Source organism: Rhinolophus sinicus, linkage group LG09, assembly GCF_036562045.2.
Source record: "Rhinolophus sinicus isolate RSC01 linkage group LG09, ASM3656204v1, whole genome shotgun sequence".
NCBI lineage: Eukaryota > Metazoa > Chordata > Mammalia > Chiroptera > Rhinolophidae > Rhinolophus > Rhinolophus sinicus.
The window spans coordinates 37,720,751-37,744,769 of NC_133758.1; the positions used below are offsets into that span (position 1 = coordinate 37,720,751).

Consider the following 24,019-nt stretch of genomic DNA (forward strand, 5'->3'; position numbering starts at 1 on the left):
GAGATAGCACACTTTTAAGCTACACGAAAACACAATTGACTTAGGAAAACTACATTCCCCTCACACATTACTTGTTTTCAAAACACCTAGGCGAGTGGGTAGGTGATTATTAGGTAAAAAGATCAAGAATTATAGTTATCAGGTAGCAATAAGAAACTGAAAATTCTACTCTTGTCAATCACTGTGTTAAGTTCAAGCTGACCTGTTTTTTAACAAAGCATCAAAGATAAAAATAGGTATTACCCTCCTTGACCCCAGGAGATTTAGGCAGAACAGCCCAGGATTTTAGTAGAAAACACCTCTAGTCTGGTTGGGTTTGTGGGTATTCCTTTTGCCTCTAAACTCTTTACTGTCATTCTTTTAAGACACAAATGGGTCCCTACTTCCAATAGTCCAGGAAAACAGTACCAGTGTTTTCAGGTGCCAACTGACAAAGGTGACACTCTTTCTTAGGCCATTTCTGCTGTGCTCACAAGTCTAAGGCCTTATCTTAGTACTATTCTGGCTTTCCAAGATTCCCAAATCAAATGACATACAGAACTATTTTAAAGATGGCAAATAGTTCCCTTGTTTTGTTGTTGTTGTTGTTTTATTTTTTCATTCTTTGGTTCCTAGAAGCTGAATGTGGTTGGGTAAGTGGCTCAAGCGTGAGATATGGAGCCAAACTTTCCTGCCTTACCTGGGAGGGTAGTCTGGGAGACCTTGGGCAAATGCCTTAAACTTTGTGAGCCTTCTGGCCTTGGGTTGCTTGTTTATAATCAAGCCTGGAAAATATTAGAGCCTTAAAAAGGAAAGGCTAACAATTGGATGCTTACTAATGTTCCAGACACTATATTACGTCCTTTACTCATATTAACCCATTTAATTCTCACAACAATCCTATGATGTAGGGGTTCTTATTATCATCCAGATAATAAAATAATGAGAGAAGTGAGATATAAAAGAGGGTGGTGGGTAAGACCAAACAAGGAGTCAAACCCAGGCAGTCTGGTTTCAAGGATGGCTTTTAACCAGTCTGCAACATACCTTTTGTGGACATACCTTTCCACGTCCAAGGCTCTCTCTCCACACATAAACATCTGTAGGTTTATTGAGTGTCTACTGTGTGCCAGCTCTCTGCTAAAATATGCTAAGGAACTGTACTGGAAATGAATCAGAGGTGCAGTAATAAATAAGACACAGTTTCTGTTCTTGTGGAGTTTTGTTTACTTCCACTTTGTAGAATTAGATTACATAGGTTTTGTTGTCATCTGAGTTCAGAAAAACTACTCAAGATGGTCTTCAACTGTATTGAACAATTTAGTACTGAAACTCTGAAACAAAGATATGTCATAATAGCTTCAATTGGAATTCGTATTTTACCTCCAAAATACTTTATGAATCTTTCAGTGATCAAGAGAGCCTGACTTAAAGGTAATGAACTAAAAACAAGTTATAAACTAAAAAGGGACTTAAAGTGATGAACTAAATGCTTTTTCCCCACAACCCACTCAATTCCTTGAATTTATCAGTTTAAATCCTCCCCTACCCACCTCTCTTAGTACATAGATACCTCCATTCCCTGGTCACTCACTCTGTTTCTGCAATAATTTCCTACAGTGTGTACTACTAGAAAGAGAATTCACGGTAGGGAAATATAAACCAAAGCAGTCATCACATTCATTTTCACTTGCAAACAATAATGTTGCCTTGTTCTGATTTTGTTCTGAGTTTTTTCTATTTTAAAAAAATTTTTTTAAGTTTATTGGGATGACAATGGTTAGTAAAGTTATATAGGTTTCAGGTGTACAATTCTGTAATACATCATCTATACATCACATCGTGTGTTCACCACCCAGTCAGTTCTTCTTCCATCACCATATATTTGTCCAAGAATTTTGGTAGCTTCCTGATTTTTAAGATAGAAATTCAGATCCATGATATTTTAGGTTTTTCACACACACACAAAGTTTCTTGCTAAATATAGGATTTCACTAAACACAGATCCTGTTCATTCATTTGTTCAAGGTAAACAACTGGAGTGCTCACCAGGTCCCAGGTACCAGCCTAAACCACAAAGGTATATTGGTTTAGTACAGGAAACAGGCAGATGAAAAGCAACTGTATCAATTACATAACAGATAATACTCAGAAGATTGGAAGCCAAAAGGAGAAAGAACTGAATGTTTCTTGAGAGCATAACCTTTAATAAATTGTGAACCTGAAAATGGGAGTAGGTGGGTTATAAACTGAGGACGAAACATTTGCAGTTTTTCTTTCCAAAATAGCCATGTCACTACTTTCAAGTAATCTAAGAAATGAAGAAACACACATATATAATGGCTACTTTATAATGACGAAAGAGACAAAAAATGTGCAGCATCCTGTTGAAATTGTAAACATCTTAGCATAGCTTAAAGACTTCTGAGAGTTAAAAAAAATTCAATAAATGTTCCATACAGTACTGGAATTGTTTTTTATACAAAGAAGCTTTGCATTCTGCACAAGAAATAAAGAAAGCTTCCTTACAAAGGTGTGACTGGCAGCTGTCAGTTAAGTGGTGGGCTGAATGGACTTCATGATAGGGCAGAATCAAAGTGAAGGAATCCTGGATGGGGTTGATAGGCAGAAGTCAACCAATGGTGCCTCTCTAATAAAATAAGAAGAAAGCTTTTTGTGATTTCTTTTAGTTTGGAATTGAGTTTATGGAACCACAGGATGTTTTCAAGGGATCACTTATTAAACCTTTATGAACTCAACTGTAATTTTGTATTGTGTTTTAAAAATTAAGCAACATTTTTTTTTTTTTGGTCGGAGAACTGCTTTTTTTTTTTTTTCCCCCTGAGTGTTCTTCCTGGTAAATACTGTAGGTATTAATCTGAAGAGGTCTTTCCCAATATTTGATGAAGTATCATCATGAGCAAAGAATTTTGGTAGCGTTGCAGGAGGTGGTGCCACGAAACAGATTCACAGTCGCCCTATAATCAGGCCGAGGCACACTTTCCAAGGTGCTTTTTTCGTATCTAACGTAAGCGGAGGTCCCGCCGGTGGTTTGCAAACTGTTCAGGCTGCATCTGAAACTGTTGTTTTTCCAAGTCCGTTAAAAAGTTACTATGCTTGGGGTTTTCTTGTTCTGCTATTCCCCACCCCCGCCCCCTGACTTTTTCCAGTGGAGACCTGCCCTGGGGGTTATTTTGTCCTGGGAGCACAAAACTATTTTCTTTTCTGGAAATAAGTTGACGTCAACTGGGAGCTGTTTTTGGTTGCTTTGTTTCCCGGAGCGTCCAACCCAGCACACCGCCTCCGGCAAACTGCGAGCAATTCAAAGCAGCTCTCGGGGCAGGGAGGGAGCTGGGGGACGGAGGGACTCCCACTGCCCGAGGAAGTGGGGAGACCCGGGGAGCGGCTTCAAACTCCTGGGCTGGAGCGTGGGCCTGAGTCCCCAGGCGGAGCTGGGAGCACAGCCCCTTGGTTCACTGCGCTCGCGGTGAGGGCCGCGGGGGAGCAGCCCCTGGTAGGTAACTTGACTGGCGCCCACCGGAGTTCTCTCGCTGAAATTCTCGCCCTAGCGTTCCGGCGGCCAGAAAACCTAGGCGCATCCCGGGACAAAGGGCCAGCCCTCCAGAACTATCCGTGTGCGACTGGTGTGTGCCAGCTCGTGTGCGCGGGTCCGCATGTGTAACTTAGCTGCCTACTGCCCTGGGCTCCGGGGGGGGAGGGGAAACAAAACAAAACACGCCTTTCTACATATTTTGAGGGGTGCGGTGGTCAGTGCAGTTTGAACAAAGCCGCTGCACCTTGGGGACGATTCCCGAGGAGTGTGACCTCCGGATTCCTCGCCTCGCGTGATGGTTTTCTGCGCAGAGCAGTAGGGAGTCTGTGTGTGTGTGTGTGTGTTTCCCCGAGGAGCAGGAGGGGGCCCGCGAGGCAGGGACTTGCTGTAACTTGTTCTCACCTGGCGTTGTTTCCCCAACGCTCCTCGGCGTCCAAGGCCTGGAGGCATGCGGAGGGCGAGGACTGATCGCTGGGGAACACACCATCAACTCCCACTTAGACGCCCACGCGGCCCGGAGACCTGTCCTCCTTCCTCCCTTTTTTTAAAAAAAATTACAAATTGACGGATGCGTTTCTATTGATGCGTAAAATTATAAACTGCTGGAAAGCAAGACAGGGCCGGGGAGAGGGAAATGGACATTTGACAAGACTCCCACAGACGAACTGCAGAGAATTCGGACTGGGAGACAAATCCGAGGACGCACACGTGCTGGCAAGGCTGCCTCCCAGAAGGGCCGCCCGGCCCGGGGTCGCGCTGTTGGGACCTGACTCCATCGGTTCCCCTAGTCTCTGAGGCTCGGAGCTGGCCCGCGCGCCAGGCTGCCCGAAAGAGGAGAAAGTTAGGATGCAGTGCGAGCTCCGGAGGTGGCCGGGCTGTGCCGCCAAGTAAACAGCCGAGATCTCTGGCGTCTCTGGGGACGCTGCCCCTGGGCCCGCAGAGCAGGAGGCGGCGACGCGAGGACGCGCGCAGAGCCTGGGCGCGCCGGAGGCGGGCGTTTGGCTGGAAGTGGGACAGTGTCTCCTATGGGAAAGCGGGACCCGGCGAGCTCTTTGGCTGCTTTTCCAGTTTCGGAGGTGCCCGCCCCCGCGCGCCGGAGGCAGCGCAGCCCGGAGGGCGAACGAATGGCGGTTGGCAAACTTGGAACGAGAGAGCGCTGGTGATCCGAATTGCCGGAATTGTGACGGCAGCGGGGGCGGCCGAGACCCAAGTTCACTTTTTCCGCCCGCCCGCCTCGCGGGCCTTAGGGACCGGCATTGCTCTAGCTCCTACCAGGTGGAGCGCCTCGCTAGAGGGAGTTGTGTGAATTTGCTCCGAGGCAGGGCGGGCGATGGCCTGGGCGGGTGGGGAGGGGTCCCTGGGGTCCCGAGAGCCTCTCCCCGCGTCTCCCCTCCCACCCGCCCCTCCCAAGTCTTTCTTTCTCGCTCCTTCCCCAGGCTGGCTGGACCCGCGCGGACTTGCCCCAAACCTACGGGGAGCGCCCCAGGTCTTTAATGACAGCTTAAAAGTGGCTGTTGGATAAGTCGAAAGGGAAGAGGCTGAGGTGGGGCGTGTTTCGCTCCTTTGCAAGAGTCGGAAAGGGAGCTGGGAGCTGTGCGGCTGGCCCCAGGCCCCCGCGCCTCGCCGCCAGCAAGTAGGTGGGGGAGCCGCCGCCGCCGCCAGCCCAATCCCGCTCCCAAGCCTCGCCCGCTGCGCCCTGGCCGCGGGCGCAGAGAGGGTGCGGGGCCTCGCAGTGCCTCCTCCACCCTGCTCATTAACCTGCCTGCTCCACTCCGCTCCGGGCGGCCACAGACACGGGCTTCTCAAAGCAACACCCGAGGCCCGCCAGGCGCAGCCGCCTCCCTGAACCCCCGGCTCCGGGGGGCAATGAAGGGGCGGTGGAAGGGGCACTGCTCCTCGGGCATTACTTAGAGAAGCGAGACCGCCCCGCCCTCCCGCCGGCCCACCCTCTCTCCCGCCCGGGCCCGCGCGCCACTCAGCCAGAGGGTAAGTTGGGAGTGTTTCACCCCCACCGACAGCTCTCCCTCCCGCCCCCCCTTTTTTTTCCCTTCCAAGTTTTCTTAGGAGTGGGGAGAGGGATGGGGGAGGAAGAGGGTCCAGCCAGCCTCCGTCCTTACCCTCTCCCTGCCTAACTTCTTCCCGCCTCCCCTCCATCCCCTGCGCGTCGCTGCCCCTCTGGAGCAGCGCTCCGAACTGACAATTGGAGCGCGGCTCCTTTAAGAGCCCGGCTTTGCCTCCCGGTAGCTGAAGGTCATTAAACACAAAAGCTCTCAGCGCTGCGGTCCAATATAGCGCATGCGCCCTGCCCGAGGACTGGCAGAGAGACGGCAATATGGCGAGAATGCCTGGCAGCGGGGACTGTAACACCAGCGCGGGCGGCAGCGCCAGCGCCGCCGCCGCTGCCGCCGCCGAGAACAATGGGGAGCGGGGCGAGGGCGAGCGCGGAGCGGGGGGCCGCGGCCGCCGCCACGGCCGCCCGCACTACTGCAGCGCGGGAGAGGAGGAGGAAGAGGAGGAGGAAGAGGAGGACGACGAGATCCAAGAGGTGCAGATAACGGGGGACGAGGAGGAGGAGGACGGAGGTGGGGGGCTGGAGGAGGACGAGGAGGAGGAGGAAGAGATGGGGCTGGACTGGGATGAGCCCCTGGAGCCCGAGGACTCGGCCGGGGAGGAGCTGGAGCCCGAGCCGGTCCATATGATCAATATGGACCAGAGCGCCGCGCTGGAGCCCGAGGCGCCGCCGCGACTGCTGGCGCCCCGGGCCCGCGGTGGGCCGCCCGGGGACGGCGCCGAGCTGGACCCCGACGTGCTGCAGCGCCCCGAGCGGGCCCGGCTGAGCGAGAACACCCGGCTGGCCACCCGCTACGCCGTGCGCATCTTCCGGGAGTACCTGAGCGAGAAGGCGCAGAGCCCGGACTTCGAGACCATGGACAAGGGGGCGCTGTGTCGCGTGCTGCGCTCCTTCTACGCCGAGGCCCGCTCCAAAAGCGGCCAGCTCTACAGCAAGTCCTCGCTCATCAGCATCCGCAGCTCCCTCAACCGCTACCTCAACGAGCCCCCGTACTGCCGCACGCTCGACCTCACCAAGGACCCGGAGCTGCGCAGCGCCAACCTGACGCTGGCCGCAGTCATCCGCAAGCTTGAGGAGCAGGGCGCCGGGCCGGTGGTGCAGAAGCAAGCCATCACGCGCGCGGACCTGCGCAAGCTCTACACCTCCAGCGTCTTCAGCACCAACACGCCCTTCGGGCTGCTCAACAAGGTCTGGTTCGAGACGTGCATGTACTTCTGCACGCGCGGCCGCGAGAACCAGCGCGAGCTGGAGGAAGACTCTTTTGGGCTGGCCATGGATGAGGACGGCCGCAAGTTCGTCTACTTTAAGTCCCTCGGGCCCTACCACAAGTCGCGCTCGTCGTCGTGGAGCAAGAAGCGCGCCGAAAGCAGCGACGAGGAGAACTTGCCCCGCATGTACGAGACCGGCACCGAGTTCTGCCCCTACGCCAGCTTCGTGAAGTACCTATCGAAGCGCAACCCCCTCTGCAAGGCGTTCTTCCAGCGGCCCCGGGACCACTGCAGCGAGGGCGATGTGACCTGGTACGAGAACAAAGCCATCGGCAAGAACTTGCTGGGCACCAGGATGCAGATGCTCTCCAAGGCGGCCAAGCTCTCTAAGACCTACACCAACCACTGCATCGGCGCCGTCTCCATCGCCACGCTCAACAGCATCGCGGGCATCGGCACCAAACTGGGCTCGCCCCCCCCGCAGGGCTGCTATGCCGAGGCTCTGAATGGGGCCGCTCGACACCACTCCCACCACCCCCCTACACATCCCTCCCACCACCACCGCCCCCAGCCGCCCTCGCTGGGGAACACCTATATCCTCCCCAAAGACAGCCAGATCGGGCCCGACGTTAAATCCGAGGCTGCGCCCAAGCGCGCCCTGTACGAGTCGGTGTTCGGGTCGGGGGAAATCTGCGGTCCCTCTTCCCCCAAAAGACTTTGTATCCGCCCCTCGGAGCCTGTGGATGCGGTGGTGGTGGTTTCCGTGAAACACGACCCCCTGCCTCTTCTTCCAGAAGCCAATGGGCACAGAAGCACCAATTCTCCCACAGTAGTTTCACCTGCCATTGTTTCCCCCACCCAGGTAACCAAACTAAACTCTATGCATGAAATGTTTCTGTGGTACCACTTCGGGACTAACTTGTGCTAATGCAGGTCTGGGTTTGGGGGAAGTTTGAAAAAGTAGCAAATATACTGAATCGGATTCGCTTTCACCCTTAGCAACTTAACTCTCTTGGTGCTTTTCAGAAAAGTTTACTCCTCACCTTAAAAGATGTGAGAGGGCAAGCGCCCTAACAATCACGGCTGCGCAGTAACGCTAAAATCTTCAAAGTTCGCAGAACAAGAAGGGTTAGCTCAGCCCTTGCAGCCTCTCTCCATTGAATGCATGAGTTTTATAAAGCAAAGAGTGCAGGAATAGGGCACATATAAAGGAAGCAGTTACTTAAAATATATTTGAATAAAGTAACCATTAAAATACTCTGTTACATATTCACCATAATTTATGAAGTTAGAAAAGCAGTTATAAGTTATTAAATAGAAAACATGCCAATTCCACTTCCTGTAAGGGGGCGGGGAGTGGGGAGACTGGCAGTTGAGTGCCAGTAACATGTAGTTGAATGTAAAGTTATTTTGGGGGGAAGCTTCCATAAACTAAGTCAGTTGTTAACAGATGGAAAGGGTATCTGCCCTACCAGCCAGGCTCCAAACTAGAGCATACCCTGTAGTGCCCAGCACTGTGGGCACTGAACATTGCTGTCTTCTCTTAGCCCTACAGAGCTCACCATCTAGGGGGCAGATAAGACTTAGGAATATAGGTAATTAAGACAAACAGCACAGGAGTGTGGCAAGAACAAGTAAGAATAGTAGCTCAGAAGCTGAGGCACCTTGGGCAAATCAGTTCACCTCTCTGGGCTTCAGTGTCCTCATCAAAGATGAGGGAACTTGTTTCAACATTAAAATTAGTTTATTCTGAGCAGTATCAAATTCTAGGTCTAGACTGAGGGCTTAAGTGGATGCTTCATCTTTTGGATACTCTAGGAGCCAGAAACCAGAGGTTTTGGGGGAGTATGCTCTGTTCTGCAGGCAGGAGTAGCCACTGGAGGTTTTACAATTGTGACCTCCCTGCCATCAAGCAGAAGTAGGAATTTCAGCTGTAAGTCTGGAGGTGTAGTGCAGTCCCTTCAAGGAACAGATGTCAGGTACCTCTGTGCTTTTTCCAAAGTGGAAATTCCAGTTCTGGACAAACTGACCCTTTCAAACGTTTACCAGCTAATCAGCAAGCCTCAAGGCCAACTGAGAAAGGGGCTGTGAATGGTAATATAAACACCAAAGTTCTCTAAAATACACAAGACCTGTAGGCTTTGTGTCTTCCTTTCTGTACTTCTAGTGTGTGTAGTACATTTCTGACAGACCAGGAGATTGCTTTAGGGAGTTGAAAGGGTGAAGAGGAAAATTTTTTCTCTTCTTTGGAGAATTTGGGTTTGTTTTTTCTTTTGAAAGCAAAAATGTTCACATTCTTTTGCTAAAGTAAAAACCCTTAAAATGTCGGTTCAGAATAGCATCTGATTAAGAATTAAAAGCCTAAGAAAGTTTATTAAAGTATATATCTACTTAGAATAACAATGAAACAGTTTGTCAACTGGCATCTATCTGTCTGCTAGTTTCTTGACACTAGTGTTACATAGAATCATGACTTAAAGTCTACAAAATGATTGTGGGTTTGTTTTGTTGGTTTTGTTTTGTTCTAAGTAATGCCATCACTTTGTCTCAGTTTTATTTTAACTGAATGAGATAAATCAGTCCTATAAACCTGAATGCTGATTCTTTTATTATTTTTTTGAGTTGTCAGTTAACTCCCAAGCTAAATATAGATTTGAGTGTCCATATGTTGGTTACATTATTATTGTAGCTCTCAAAGGTTATCTTAGCTAAGTCCCCTGTAAAAAATACTACAAAAAGTTGTTCTCGTTGCACCTATTTAATAGCAAGCTTTTCGCTTAATGTTAGAGTTAATGTTTTCAGTTAATGTTAGATTAAATTTTTCCCCCTTCTTCTGCCTTCCCACCCCCACACTCTGGTTCAAACTGTTGTTTCTCAAGTCTAGTTGTGTAGGACACAGCTGCCTGGCCCATGCTGGTATTATGAGGCTTGTGCTCCACCAGCTGAGGCAGTCATTCGCCTATCCGTTGGTTGGCCACTCACAGTAGCTCTTGCCTGCTGCCAGCCGCTCACGATGGCTGCTGGCCACTCACGGCAGCACACAGTAGCCCACGATGGCCACTGGCCGTTCCTGGCAACCCCTGGCAGCCCACAGCAGCTTAGCTCCAGGGAGAGCTGTTGTTCACAATCTTAGCTGTAGAGGGCACAGCTCACTGCCCCATGTGGGAATCGAACCAGCGACCGTGGCATTAAGAGCATGGCGTTCCAACCACCTGAGCCACCAGGCTGGCCCGGTAAATTTTTTTTTTTTAATCAGCATTCAGAAGGTTACAGGAACTCTTTGGTAACTCCTGTAGAACTCACTTTATGAAATGTGAGCATTCTAAGTATGAAACAAATGTTTAAGTAGAAAGCTGATATTAAACTTTTTGTTCCTATATTTACTAAAGTCACTGTAACAACTGAGGTCCAGGGCATTTCCTGGGGATTAATGGCTGGGGTTACTGTCCCAGGGCATTGCCCTGCGTTGTCAATTCCTCTAGCTGGACATTAATCCCCAGGAAATGCCACGTATATGTCAAGTTTCAGTCATTATTACTTAATTATAAACATAGGCTATCTACCCTTAATTCTGACTGGACCTCATCAAAGTGGTGTGACACATTATTCCACTATTGATCATATTATTTTAGACTTCTTGATAACACAGTCACACCCTGATGGTTCTAATATCGCAAGTTTCTCAAAAAATGAGGAGCCTGTTACTTCAAATGCATTGACTCTTTACTTTTTGAGGGTGTTAATAAGTGTGTCATTTATGGGACGGATTTAAAAATGAATGCACTCAAGGATTAACAGATATTATGGAATTTGTGTTTTTACTCATGTGATGTATGTGGCTTTTGTTTTTGGGGGTAGAGATGGTTGCTTTAATTGATTCACTTTTTAATTCTCTTGAATGGCTTTCAAAGTAAAGGGTGGTTTTAGTTCCCTTTTTCCTCATGTTGCTGTTGTGATCTAAGATGATCCAGTTATTAGTGCAACAGGAGGAGATCATTTTAAGAGGTGTAGTAGGCCTATCCTACATCTTCATAGCTAGCCTCTTTGCATGAAAATGCAGCATTTTGCCTGCCTCAGAGAATAGTACTTCAGCTTAGCTAGGTAGGTGATAGAGATTTGTAACTTTGGTTTTTATCATTTACACAAAAGGAGAATGCTATATTTTATTGGAATTTAGGTTCTAAATATCATAGTTTGTTACTTTAAGTTTTTATAGATTGTGCCTCTTTCCAGTACCAAACAAAAATGTGAAAATTGGGGTGGCCGGGTAGCTCGGTTGGTTAGAGCATGGTGCTAGTAACACCAGGGTTGCCAATTTGATCCCCGCATGGGCCACTGTGAGCTGCACCGTCTTTAAAAAAAAAAAAAAAAGTGAAAATTAGCTCCCTAAAATACACTTAGAAGCATTAGTAAGCTAGTGACAAAGCTGCAAGTAAATTCACTTCCTTGACCCTAACCCAGATTATTTCCAGATATACTCTGTAAGTAGGAAATCTATTAGTGGAAAGATTCTGGAGTCAGTGGTGCACATCCATTGTTTCTGTTTCATTGTCTTCACTGGGGAGTCAGAGTTGGTCCTTAACAGTTTCCAAGCTGAAAATTGGAGCAGCTTCCCTGTGGGGCACACAGAGTTGTTCATGACCTTGCTTTCAGGGGAAGCCAGATGCTGATAGCACTAAGTAACCAGCTTTCATTCAGATTCCGGTGCTGCAGTGTGGGAAGGGAGAAGGAATACTGTATCTCTCTATTAGGTTGATGCGAAAGTAATTGCGGTTTTTGCAATTATTTTTAACCTTTTAAACCGCAATTACTTTTGCACCAACCTAATAATAGAAAAAAAAACATGCGTTTTATGTATTATTGAAATAATCGCCAGTCTTATTCTGCATTTGGAGACTAGGAGGATGGATACTCTTTTCTGTGTAAAGATGGATACAAACTATAAATGTGAATGGAGTAGTGTGTTTAACAGCTACAGCAGTTGTGAGAAAACATTTTTTTGCAATGGTTATCTGAAGTTATTAGGATTAACTGCTCTGTTCAAAATGGATGTTTTCCTGATTTTTAATGTTATTGTGTGGCTAAATTCCTTTTTCTGCTGCAGGAATGTTTGCTCTCCTTTATGGAAAGTTCAAATTGGTGGAGAAACTAAATGTCATTAACATTAACTATGTAACTTTTTTTCATTCATTCAGGAAACAATTACTGAGCACCTACTAATTTGGCTCTTGTACTAGGAATCTCTATAAATTAATCTATTTTCCACTTGGCAAGTACTCTCACTGGCAAGATTTTGGCCTCATTAAGTATTAAAACTAGATCAAAATAAAGAAAGTTAAAAGGTATGCGCTCAGTGTTTTGCAACAGTCACATTTGGGAAAGAAATCTATACTTTTTACTCTTGGATGTTATATTGGAATCAGTACTCAGGTGTATTATTTTAAATTGATATAAACCCACATGTATGTCAGCTCACTATCTACTAAATCTGATCCAGGAAATAGAAGTATTTGCTGCCACAGAGAAAGTGGAACCCATTCATCTAAAACTTAAATCTTTTTGTCACCCTGATTTTAAAATCTGGCTTCCCTAACAAATGTCACCTAAAAGGCTATCTTCTTGTCATTGCAAAAATGGATTTCTAGTAAGAAGAGCCCCTTCATCTAATAGGGCCACTAGTTGTATGTGAGACCAGTTAAGCAGGGCCTCACCTTGGCCTTGCCCAGTCAAAACTCCACTTCAGTTATTTAATAAAAAGCTCAGTTTTGCCCTACGTAGTAGCAGAATAAGGAAATAAAGTTACATTTTAGAAACCAAAAAAAAAAGAAAGTTCAGTTTCAAGTTATCTTTCCGTATGTATCTTAACTGCCATTTCAAAAGGAAAATTGATACAGGAGTTGCTTTGTGGTTACCTATGTTGAAAATTTTAGAACTAAACATATAAACTAAACATATACACTAGTAATCTGTGGGTCTGTCATATGCTCAAACTTTTATTTTTCTAGGGCCTATTTTACTTCTTGTGATTGATCTTTCACTGCATTATACCAATCATTCTGGATACCTTTGTAAAGACTTCATTGAGGGAATTTAAGTAGGCGATAGGGAAGTGGGGATTAATTGGTCCAAGAATGGATATTGATTGACCTTGATAAACTAAAAAGAAAGAAAATACAACTTCAGGATTTGAATCATTGTGCCGATAAGCATTTTTTTTTTTTTTTTTTTTCAGTTTTTAATTTAACACTAGTGGTGTTCTAAAGATGCTGAATTCAATTCAGCCGCTGTTACTTGAGTCTCTGTACCTTGAAAGTGCTGCCAAGAGGAGCAGGATTCCCTGCTAGCCCTCAGTAGGGGTTTGCAGAGGATAGGCAAGTTCATGGACGTCAAGCTGAAGTGCTTCTCTGCTTGATGCATGATCATCACAGTGGAAACAGATGCACTTTTAAAGTTTTAAGCTCTGTAAAGTTTTAGGCTCTGTGGTTTTTCAGATTTACAGAAGTTTCTCTTTGCCTCCTATTCAACTTTGAGAGAGGGTGGGCTCTGAATTGTGTCGAGTTATAACAGAGAATGAGCTTCTATTCTGTATGGTCTAGAAATAAAAGAGTGTTTAAGCCATTTGAGATACTTCACTACAGCAAGGGCTCTGGGCTGAGATTAAACCTGCATATGAGGTTGTATTGTTTCACGCTCATGGCTATAAATTAAACAGCAGACCACAGTAGTATATCCCTAGTACTATAGGAGGCCTAACCTAATTAGACATGTTTTAGGTTTTCAGTAATTCTCCACATCCTTCTGTTCAACACTTCCCTTTACAGTCAGACTTCCTCCTTTCAGGTTGTGTTTTAACAACCTGACAGAGCCTTTTTCTTCTCCCTAAAAAAGGTACATTTATATATGACAGCAAACTTTCATTAGTGACTGATATATTTTTATTCATAGCACATCCTAAACTTTGCCCAAGTCTTGGGTAACAGATTTTTCAAAAATAATGGAAGTAGGACATATCTTACAGTATTGTAAGTCCAGAATGTCTGAGCTTTAATTGGAGTTTTCATCACAGCAGTTTGCAGTGGGAACCCCAGTGGGAACTTCCTTTTTCTGAAAACCCTCTGCATTCTAAGATTTGTGACTCCTGTTTAGTGATTCAAACAGTTCAGCTCCTGCTGGCTCGCCAGGCAGTAAGTTGGGTTGTCTTTAATATGTGGGGTACAAAGAAGTCCCAAAGTGTGCTGCAGGAGCAGTGTGAGGATGAAGTGCTCCCATGTTGCGTCCATTTTGTAACTCTGGAAAACTGAGGGAACTTGGGGAGACCTTGAAGGAGAGCATGGATGTGCTCAGTTATTCCCGCATCACCAGACCATTCTCTGCCTCTCACCCCTTCAGCTCCGTTTCCACCCAAAGATACACGTTCAAAAATCATCTTTATAATGCAATCCTTTCCTTGGGAGTAGCTCAACTCTGTCACACCTTTAATTATTGCTTTTCCCTGATCACCTGGCAGTGAACACTGGAGGATGGGCATTTTGAGCCTTTCTATGAGGAAGGAGGTGAAAATGTGCTTACCTGAACGGGCTGACAGATTTAAGAGAGCATTAGGTGGTAGCCTTCTGGGGAAAAGGAGAGGAATTTGGAAAGGAATGCTGAAGGATGACAGAGATAAATGTCACTTCCTTTGTGAGTAATTCGGTTACCAAATTAGAATGTCAGGACTAGTTTGGCAGATGGTAATCATCAGTTTCTAGTTTTACTCCATGTCCCCCGTCCAGGTTAACCCAGTTTAGCCAGGTGTCCCATCATTTAATCCCCTTCCTTCCTATCTGAACACAAGAAAAAGGAAACTATTATTTATAGCGCCATTATCCACTTGGGCGTTTTTCACCGAAGCATGCCAGGGACCAAGCTAGTAAGCAAACAATATATATTCTAACTTAATAAATTTCTCTGCCTCCCCTTCTGTTTAGATAAAATGTTCATGGGTAATATATTCATACACACACACACACACACACAGACAAATTTGATCCATGAGAAAAATCCTCATTTTGTAGTTTGAGAAATAAGTGTTCAGGGTGAGTTTCTTGAGCTTGTGGACTTGTTATGGTTTTTGCCATGTAGCTTTTCAGGAACATAACTCAGAAGTGTGAACTACGTCATCATTCCTAGCTTCCTAGCTGTTCTGAGTCAGTGAGTGGACAGTTGGACCCGATCCAGCCAGGAATGGAGATCCAAGTGAAGGGAGTGTTGGGGCCATGAGGCGCTCATTTCAGTGGGCTGCAGCCTCTAGAGATTAACGTGATTCCCTTCTTGGCAGCGTTTTCGTGTCAACTCTGCCGTCCTCAACTCCGCCGTCCTCTCACTGATTCTGGAGTTATGAAGTGGAGTGTAATCATTAGTAATAGCCAACATGTACCAAGGGTTTTAAAGGGGTCCCCGTATTGGCAGCCTCCGCCTCACGTGGGAGCTTATCAGAAATGTAGGCTCTCACCAGTGTGTCCGGTTGAATCAGCACCTGCCTTGTAACAAGATTCCCAGGCAATCGATATGCACAGAACATCCTGATGAGCCGAGGTCTGTGTTCTCTCAATCCTCTCACAGCCCTTCCAGGAGTTATGGTTATCTCCATTTTCCAAAGGAAGCAGCTAAGGTTAACGGGTTGGTTGATTAACTTGCTTAAAGTCTAGGAACTGGTAAGTAACCATGTGGGGATTTGAATCCAGGCCTGTCTGATTCCAGAGTCTCTGCTCTTAAATCCGTGGTCTGTTGATTCCCAAATTCTTATCAACTGTTCAAATAAAAGAATCCAGTAAAGAGTAGGTGATATAACATTAGATTCATGTCACTACCTTCGATACTTTCCTAGAGTCATGTAAGAAGAGAGAACTTGTTAAAATACAGGACAAGAAAAAAAGCAGAGAACACAAAAATATATTACCAGCATGTAATGCTTCTGTTTTGCTGTATGTGGTTCTGGCCTTTACTGAGTCTGGAGACTGTATCAGTCTCTTTTGAGAAGCCCTGTCCTGCAGTGGTTAAGAGCAGGCCGGACTTACCGGGCCAGATCTCTGCTTGGCGCTGAACCTCCTGTGCTCCAGTTTCCTCCTCCATCAGATGGGGATGGTGGTGATACTTACTTCGTAGGGTCTGTGGTCCTCAGTGCTAAATGAATTGCTAAATGAAAAGTGCTAGAAACATTTTCTGTCATTTTATTATCTTAGCACAGAATGTTTTACATTTGAGAAACTACCGATCTGATGATAAAGTCCCAGTTTCTGTCTTCACATTTTCTCTTATAAATATCTTATCCAGGTGCTGTGCAAGGCCTCTCTGCTGGCTCTTCTGGGGCGTCCATTGCCTCAACTTAGTAGCCCTTCCTCTGGTCTCCTAGTAGCTAGGAAATCTCCCGAGGCCTCTTGCATCCTGGCTTACCCAGGCCCTCCTCCCTCTCACTGTTACCTCAGAAAGCCCATCTATGTAGATGCTCCATTTACCCCAAAGCCTGGTTTTCTCTCCTCTATTTTTCTTTAAGATTTGCATATGCTGTGGCCCAGGCTGGATTTATGTCCACATCTGCTTCTAGGTTTGTTCTGCAGACCTTTCCCATTTCTCTTTACAGAGCCTTGGAAAATTTCAAGTGCTAAAGGAGGTAGGGGAGCTCTGATGGGCATAATTGCTGCCTAAACTCCAGCGGATTCGTGGAAGTTGACTTAGAATGAAATCAACAGCTTTTCACAAATGATTAGATTTTATCTGGAATATTTTGGGATTAGGAGAGTGGTCATAATACTGGGATTCTTAAAACATTATGAGGGTCATTATAGCAATAACTTTTGTAAGTTCTAATGTAAGTATTCTAGAAGTAGGGCCTGTATTTGGCTAGATCGTATGCTGTGGTATTTGTATTTCCCTGGTGCATACATAATTGGGCTATGATTTTCTAATACTTGACTACCGTCTTGGAGACGGTATAAATCAGTAGAAGTTCCACTTCAAGTTGATGTGTACTAATATGTGTTTTCAAAAGACTGCAGAATCAGTAATTAGTTGGTGTTTTGATGCAACATTACAGACCAGTTAGCCACTTATAATTTGTTTTTAGTTTGACAGGATGTTCCTATAAAATAGAAATGATTGATATGACGATGCAGGATTTATTACCTCTAATTTAGTTTGCCCTTCAAATATTCACAGTACTTAGCCACCATAGTCCTTACAGGATAAGTTCATGGGCTTTTAGAATTTTATGAGTTAATAATTAATAACTAATAATTGTATTAATTTTATTAAGCCAGCGTATCTGGAATGTCATTTTCTATTTTGTGACATTCTTTTTGACAATTACATATAGATAGGTTTTTGACATTCCATGTTGAACAAATATCTCATTGTTTTTTTACTCTAGAAAAAATGACTCAGAATATTTATTTTTCAGTAGTTCGAGGTAGCAGTTTAAAAACATGCTGCTGCAGAAGCACACAGACCTAAATAAAAGTATAACAACAATATTAGAAAATTGATTATGCTGACATCATTTCATTTCCCCTCAACGTGGTGTTTATTAACATGTTAATTTTTTATAATTAGCAGTAGGATATTCATAGTGCTAGTGTTTTCAAGATTATTTTATAAGGGAGGGGAAGTGGTAAAGTTCCAGGTATGTTTCTTAGGGTTTTTTTTTTTGTGTGTGTGTGTTTTAACTTATGAAGAGAATCACGGAATCATAGATTCTATGCCTGGCATTTAACTACTCTCTCGAATGAGCTATTTTAGAACCACCTCTTGGGATGTGAATGATGATCTAAGAAGTGAAAAGTCAAGGTGAAGGAGAATCCTATACAGAAACACTCTGAACACAGGATTCATTTACAAAAGCGTTTATTGAGCTCTTCCTGTGTACCACGGTAGGAATTTGGAGCTAAGGAATAATTTAGAAATAGTTCAGAGGTGACCTAGAGAAATTGCATGGGAATACCTAGGCCATGCCAGAAAGAAGACTGTTGGAGAGGAAGAAGGGGGTCTTATCCTGTTTAATGACAGCTCACAAATAAACCCTGGCGAGTAAACAGTGTGTATACTACCTAAGAAATGGGACCAAAGTCGGATGAACCAAACTGAAAGACTAAACATTTAAACTTTAAAAGTGTGTAAGGAGAATGTGAAAACTTGGAAAAAAATAAAGTGTTGCCTTGTCAAAAATTTAAGCCTTTTCTTTGCTCTCACATTGAGACCTCTTGGGAAAGCCTTAGTGCTCTCCAACTGTAGGTGTCCCAGCATGAGGTAGGCTGCCACATCTTCCTACATATCACCCCCTCTAAATGTTCACTGTTGTTAATCTACATAGTGGATGATTGAATATTGTGCAGTAACCCAAAGAAATTCAGAACTGGTATTGTATCAAAGTTTACATTTTAATTGTAGCTTTTATGATTATTGAAAGCCTGGCTCCTTTTATACCCTGCATTATTTCTTCCACATCTCTGGTCTGTGGGCCCATTCTGTGAATAATCAATTACTAAGGTACTTGTGAATAACACTTTACAGTTTGCAAAGGGCTTTCTTGTATGTGATTTCATGCTAAGGAAACTTTGTAGGGTACTTCCTGGTGTCAGGTACTGGGATAGATAGACGGTGGAGACATACATATAATCCTCACCCTTGGAGACTCACTCAGTCTTGTGGGGACGTAGACAAGCAACCTGAAGAATAAACCCTGACTGTGGGATAAGTCCTGTGATACTCTGTACACACACAATATGAGCAAGCTGAAGGGGGAAGGATAGGAACTGTGATTATACCCATTCTACAGATAAGAAAAACTGATGAGAAGTTAAGCAATTTCTCAAATTCACTACCAAGGAGGAAAGTTAAAAGTTCCAGTTCCAACTTCAGGTCTAGCCTTCTTATACAGTGGTACTTTTTTAACTTTAGTCTATAATTAAAGTTATAAAAGCAGTGTAGTTAGGCATTAAAAAAAAAAAGGACATGAGTTTTTGTGCTCTTGGTTTTTCAGGAAAAGAAAAGGGAACATTCTAGATTAGGATGACATAGAATGGCCCAGTCTTCCCAATGTCAGCACCTGCTCAAGACATCAGTGGCTGAAAGCTATAGTAATTTGAGGGTCTTTTCTTAATATAAAGCTGAGCTCTGTGGGGAGCCCTTTCTGCAGTGGTGGAGTGCCTGCTGGTTCCTGGTTGGGTCTGACACGCCCTGGGAGCAGGTGGCAGGTCTCTGTGGTTCTGTATCTGCTCCCCGACTGTTTGGCAATTGAAGACTTGCTCCCCAAGGCCTTCAGTCTTTTCCACTTCACTCAGAGCACTTAATTAAAAGAAAAGTGAATACAGTTCTGATGCAGAGTTATGACTAGTAAAAAGAGCCAATAAAAATGACTATAAAATGCCTGACAAATAGAATATGTTTAATAATACTAAGGTGCTTTGTGGGGCAAGGCTTTACCCCTTGGCACAGGATGACAGGGCTTCCTGCAGAGGCTTTTCCTGGATGCAGGCAGTACTTGCCTAGCTGGCAAGCAAAGCTGATTCTGTTGTCCTGGGGTTACCTGACTTCTTATTGCAAACACATCCTTGGGAAGTGACAACCACAGATACACAGTTAACACAAGGGATAAAGGACACTGGTGACACAGGAACAAAAAGGAAAATGAGGAAAAGACAGTAGGAACAAAAGGAAAGGGGAGGTAAGGAACTAAGGCACCTCCAGTGTTATGCAAAGTTTGGAGCAAAACATAATCTCTGTCCATTCTAACTAGACTCACCAAAGGATAGACCAAGTTCAAGTTACTTGAATAATGAACCTGAGTGGCCTTAGGCAAGTTACTTAGTTTCTCATCTGTTAAGTGGGGTTAGTGGGAATTACGACTGTTGTGATTAATAAAAGCCCATAGTAAGTGCTCCGTAACTAATAAACTTTAAAAAAAAAAATTCTATTGGTTAAAGATTATTGACAGGCTAGAGGAAAAGTAGAGGGATTATGTACAATTTACAAGTGATCTTCAATATTCTCTTAAAGCTAAGACGGGAGCCCCAAAATTCATAAAAATAAGTGCAAGAATGGAAATATGCAAAGAAACCAGATGGAGAACCCACATCTATGGTAAAAGTAAAATAATAATTGAAAAGCAAATAATGAAAACTACAGTTTGAGAAAGATGCATATTCTAGGTATCCCTGTTTGAACCAGTGTATAACTCACTAAAATATAAAAATAAAATTATATCCTCAAGCTTTTATTCTCTCCTCAGTTATATCATGAAGAGGATAATTTAAATATCCTTTATATAAAATGTTTAAAGGATTAATTTTGGATTAACTTTTAAGTAGGTTTTAAACAGAAAAAAGTTGAAATGACTTACACGTATCGACAGCATAAGTCTTCAATGGTTAATAAAATTATTCATTCCATTAAAAATATAAATTTGATTTTTCCTAATTATAAGCAATGAATTTATAGAAATTGATATTTTTATAATTTTCATTAGAATGTTGTGATCCTAGCAAATCATATTATAATTTGTTTGAACAAACAAATACTTAATTGGATAGAACATACAACTAGGATCTTTTAAACTTCTATCATTAAAAGCATTACGTATGACCAGATGATAAATTGCAGGGATTTTTAAAAAAATAAGTTTTAAAAACATTCTCATGGCCAATTTACAACCAGAAAAGATGTCATCCAGATACAATAAAGAGTATGAAACTTTCTGACAGTGGATTGCATGGGACAGTAGTACTCTTTGTGTTAAAGTGCTCATTTGAGGGAGATTATGTCATTCTCTTCACTCTCTTCTTCTTGACAAATAAAATACTTCCTCAACTGACATAAATCATGAAACAATTTGCATTTTGGTCTTAGTTTATACCAACTTGTTTAAAAATAAAGTCAGTAAATATCTGCACCATGAAGTATGACTTCTAATTAGATTGTTAGCTTTCCATGCATTGCTTGGTATGGGCTGTACCTCTCACTTCCGAAGAACTCCGCCTGGTCCAATAGCTAACGTAGATACTGTCTGGGATGGGGGGAATTCTCCTCTCTTACCCTTCTTGAATTCTTAGGGCTGGACTAGGAATGAAGTAATAAAATGAACACAAAACCAGATTAACGGGAAAAACCAATTTCATATATGCACATGGGAGAATCACAATGTGTTGCTCATATCATAAAATGAGGCTCAAAGCAGGAATCAGACTGGCACCTTTTTAAACTTTTTAGACAAAGAAACAATAAATTTGTAAGAAATTGACAGGACAAAGAAAAGGTAGTGCTCATTAGAAAGGAATCTAAGCAAGGTTTGGGTATCTGTTAGTGGGGAATTTAAACAAAGTAGTAAATTAGAAAAGAGGCACTAAGATCTGCTCACACACTTTTTGGTTTGGAGGTGTTTAACAATGAGGGGTGTCTTCCAGGTGCAGGGAGGACACTTTTCATATGGAAGATTTATTTCCTGGATTCGAGGAGCCAAGGGAGGGTCAAGGTGCCCTTGTGGCACAGGCTGTTGGTTAAGTAACTTGAATTCGATGTAATCAGTATGTCACTGGGGGATATTTTGGGGTGGCCTGTCGTGGGCTGCAACAATATGTAACATGTTCCCATCAATCCCCAGTGCACATAATTCCATCTAATCCTCATAACACTCTTATAGGCTAGAGAGATTCAGCAGCCAGTCCCAGGACTGTATCCCAGGTCTCTCACGTGTCCGTTCATTCAACCAATATTTATTGAACACCTACTATGTGCTAGTCACCGATGGCCCAGTAAAGAACAAGACAGAAGGTCCCATTTCTCATGGACTTGACATTCAAGGGGAAATGATGGACATTAAAACTAACAAAACTGTCATTAAAGTAGACTGAAATGATGGGATGGCTCCTTCCTCCTCCTGATGTGCCATTTCCTCCCTCAGCTGGGTCCCACGAAGCAGGCCACACACCCCGACTAGCCCTGCTGCCATCATCACAGACAAGGCTCTGCGTGAACCCAGGGCAGATTGAGCCGTGACTGGCCTTCTCCACTCTTCTAGAGAAAGGTGGTCACTTTTGGAAGAGCCACATCAGACTTAGAGTTTCCCTGATTAAAATATTAGTGGAAAGATGGGGAAACTGTATAGAATGGGTGTTAGTATAGTTCCTTTCTTAAAAACTCAGAGTGACCACCTCAACTTGGTAGGTGGGGGGAGGAACTGGAAGCCCAGAGAGAGACTGAGTAGCAGAATCTGATCCCGAGTTGGGAACTGATCCCAATTCACAGGCTAAATGTGTCTTTTCTGGCAAACAAAGCCCCTTCTCCTCACTTGCAAGGTTTTGTGTAACCTTTACCATGAGATCGCTTCAGTCTTGATTCTAATCTTGGGCATGGTTCTCCCACGCCATCAAATGCTGCATGAGTGGCTAAAGGACTGAGGTCTTTTTTCTCTTGGGTACACACTTCCCCAAACGGCCTTGCCTACTAGGTCTGTCAGAAAACCCATGCTTTTTTCCCCCACCTCCAGTAAAAGAAAGTGGCTAAGGTATTATTGATGGAATCAAAAGAAAATATTAGCACAAGGAGGTACTTGTTTGTGAAATGCTCAGTCTGTATTTGTGATGCTAAAGAATCGCAGGATTAGCATTTGAGAATGAGGGATCAGCTGGCATGCCTGCTGCTGGCTAAATAGTGCTAAACTGTGTCCTAACCTCACTGGGGATTAATCTGGCCAACTCAAACCAATTAGCAAGAAGCCATTCTCAATAAGACAGCTATTACAGGAATATCTGGTCTGGTCACCTTTAGAATCCCTTCCACCCAAAGAACCTATGATTCTATTCTGGCAAAAAGATCTGCAAATCAAATTTTTTACAAATCAAATGTTTGCAAATTAGATCACAGTGTAGATACACTGAGGGAAATTCTGTTTTAGAGCCTTTGTTTGTCCTTGATATGATATTGGGTCAGACTGTTTAAAGTTAAACGTACCTTGGTATACTTACAGTATCTGTTGCCATTTCTGGTTGGGATTGATATGTTTTAAGGATATTTATGTATATGTGTATACCTATATACTCTATGCTATTTTTGCAGTATTTGACTTAATGTGATATATATAAAGTGATGTGTCTGATTTAATGTATTGCAACTTGTGGTTGAAATTTTCTAATTGATTTAGGGTTATTTTACCTTTTATTTGCCGTATGCAAAGTAGCCCTTTAAAAACGAATGGTTGAATATTTTTAAGAGTGCGAGTTAATATTTTCATGATTTTTATTCATTCTACCTTTCACATAAGGTCCATTCCTGGGACGTCGCCTCTTTTGCTCACTGCTCTGTTCCCAGTGCGTGGCGCAGTGGTTGGCACATTTTGGGTGCTCAAAAGTATTTGTGGAAATAAATACAGATGTTTTATAGTAACATCTTAAAGTTAATTTATAATCTTTACCCACCTAGCCTTTGAGCAGAAAGGATCTAATATTTCACCCTCATTTGAAAAAAATGAAAATGAATTCCTTAGTTACGAAGGTTAGAAATAAAAAGTTCCTCCAATAGGACATAAGGACAAAGAAAACCTTAAATATTTGTTGCACACCTGCTGTGTGCCTGGCATTGCGCTATGCTCTGAAGGGTCAGATGATTTAAGACAGTGCTCCTGAAGATTAAGGCAAGTTCTCTATTGCATATGTTCCAAATTTAATTTGTTCTCTTCTGTTGATTTCTTAGCGACAGCGGGAATCATATACATTCAGATAAATCACCAGCCTCATTAAATGTGGTGATGATAGCAGTGCTCTCCTAGTAGAGGTGTGGGTCTAGTTGGCGAGGTCGTGTTCTCTGTGGATGAGGGAGAGACAAGACTAAGATGGATATGCCCCGAGGTCACCAAACCTGGATTTTAGGTCTGCACCAGCGTTCTTCACTCTCTACCTCCAGCCTAAGTCAGATTTTCTTTCTTTCTCCTTTCACCATAACCAGTATTTCTCTTATGCCTTTCTCTGGCTCAACCTCGAACCCCATAACAACCAAGAGAAACCGTCTTACAAGTTATACATTTGATTTCACAGAATCATCCAATATACAGTATTTGCTCAAATTATAGAGTTGACAGTGCACAACTGAGAATTTCTTAGGGAGGGAACTCCAAATTTAGGGGGTTAGTGTTATAATTTGAGTTTACAGAAAAGAGTTCCTTTGACTTGTCTCTGTCTGCCTATC

The 24,019-nt window shown here is 43.9% G+C and overlaps 1 protein-coding gene and 1 long non-coding RNA gene across 6 annotated transcripts in view; one reads left to right on the plus strand and one right to left on the minus strand.

Annotated features, from left to right (window-relative positions):
- Nucleotides 1–6,560, minus strand: part of LOC141573153 (uncharacterized) — a 55,586-nt gene extending 49,026 nt beyond the window's left edge. For both annotated transcript variants that reach the window (XR_012498775.1, XR_012498774.1), the window contains exon 1: nucleotides 6,423–6,560. This is a non-coding gene — a long non-coding RNA (uncharacterized LOC141573153). The remainder of the gene's footprint in view (nucleotides 1–6,422) is intronic.
- Nucleotides 1–24,019, plus strand: part of KCTD1 (potassium channel tetramerization domain containing 1) — a 168,480-nt gene that overhangs the window by 77,017 nt on the left and 67,444 nt on the right. The window contains exon 1 of one of the 4 annotated variants that reach the window (XM_074340209.1): nucleotides 3,383–3,493. The exons of 1 other annotated variant lie outside the window; for it this stretch is intronic. Coding sequence is in view for 1 of the 3 variants with exons in the window: in XM_019741228.2 (XP_019596787.2) it covers nucleotides 5,865–7,673 (1,809 nt within the window). In the remaining 2 variants the exon portion in view is untranslated. Of the gene's footprint in view, nucleotides 1–3,382; nucleotides 3,494–5,053; nucleotides 5,519–5,548; nucleotides 7,674–24,019 lie in introns of those variants that run through there. 2 more of the 4 variants (XM_074340208.1, XM_019741228.2) reach the window with 2 other exon arrangements.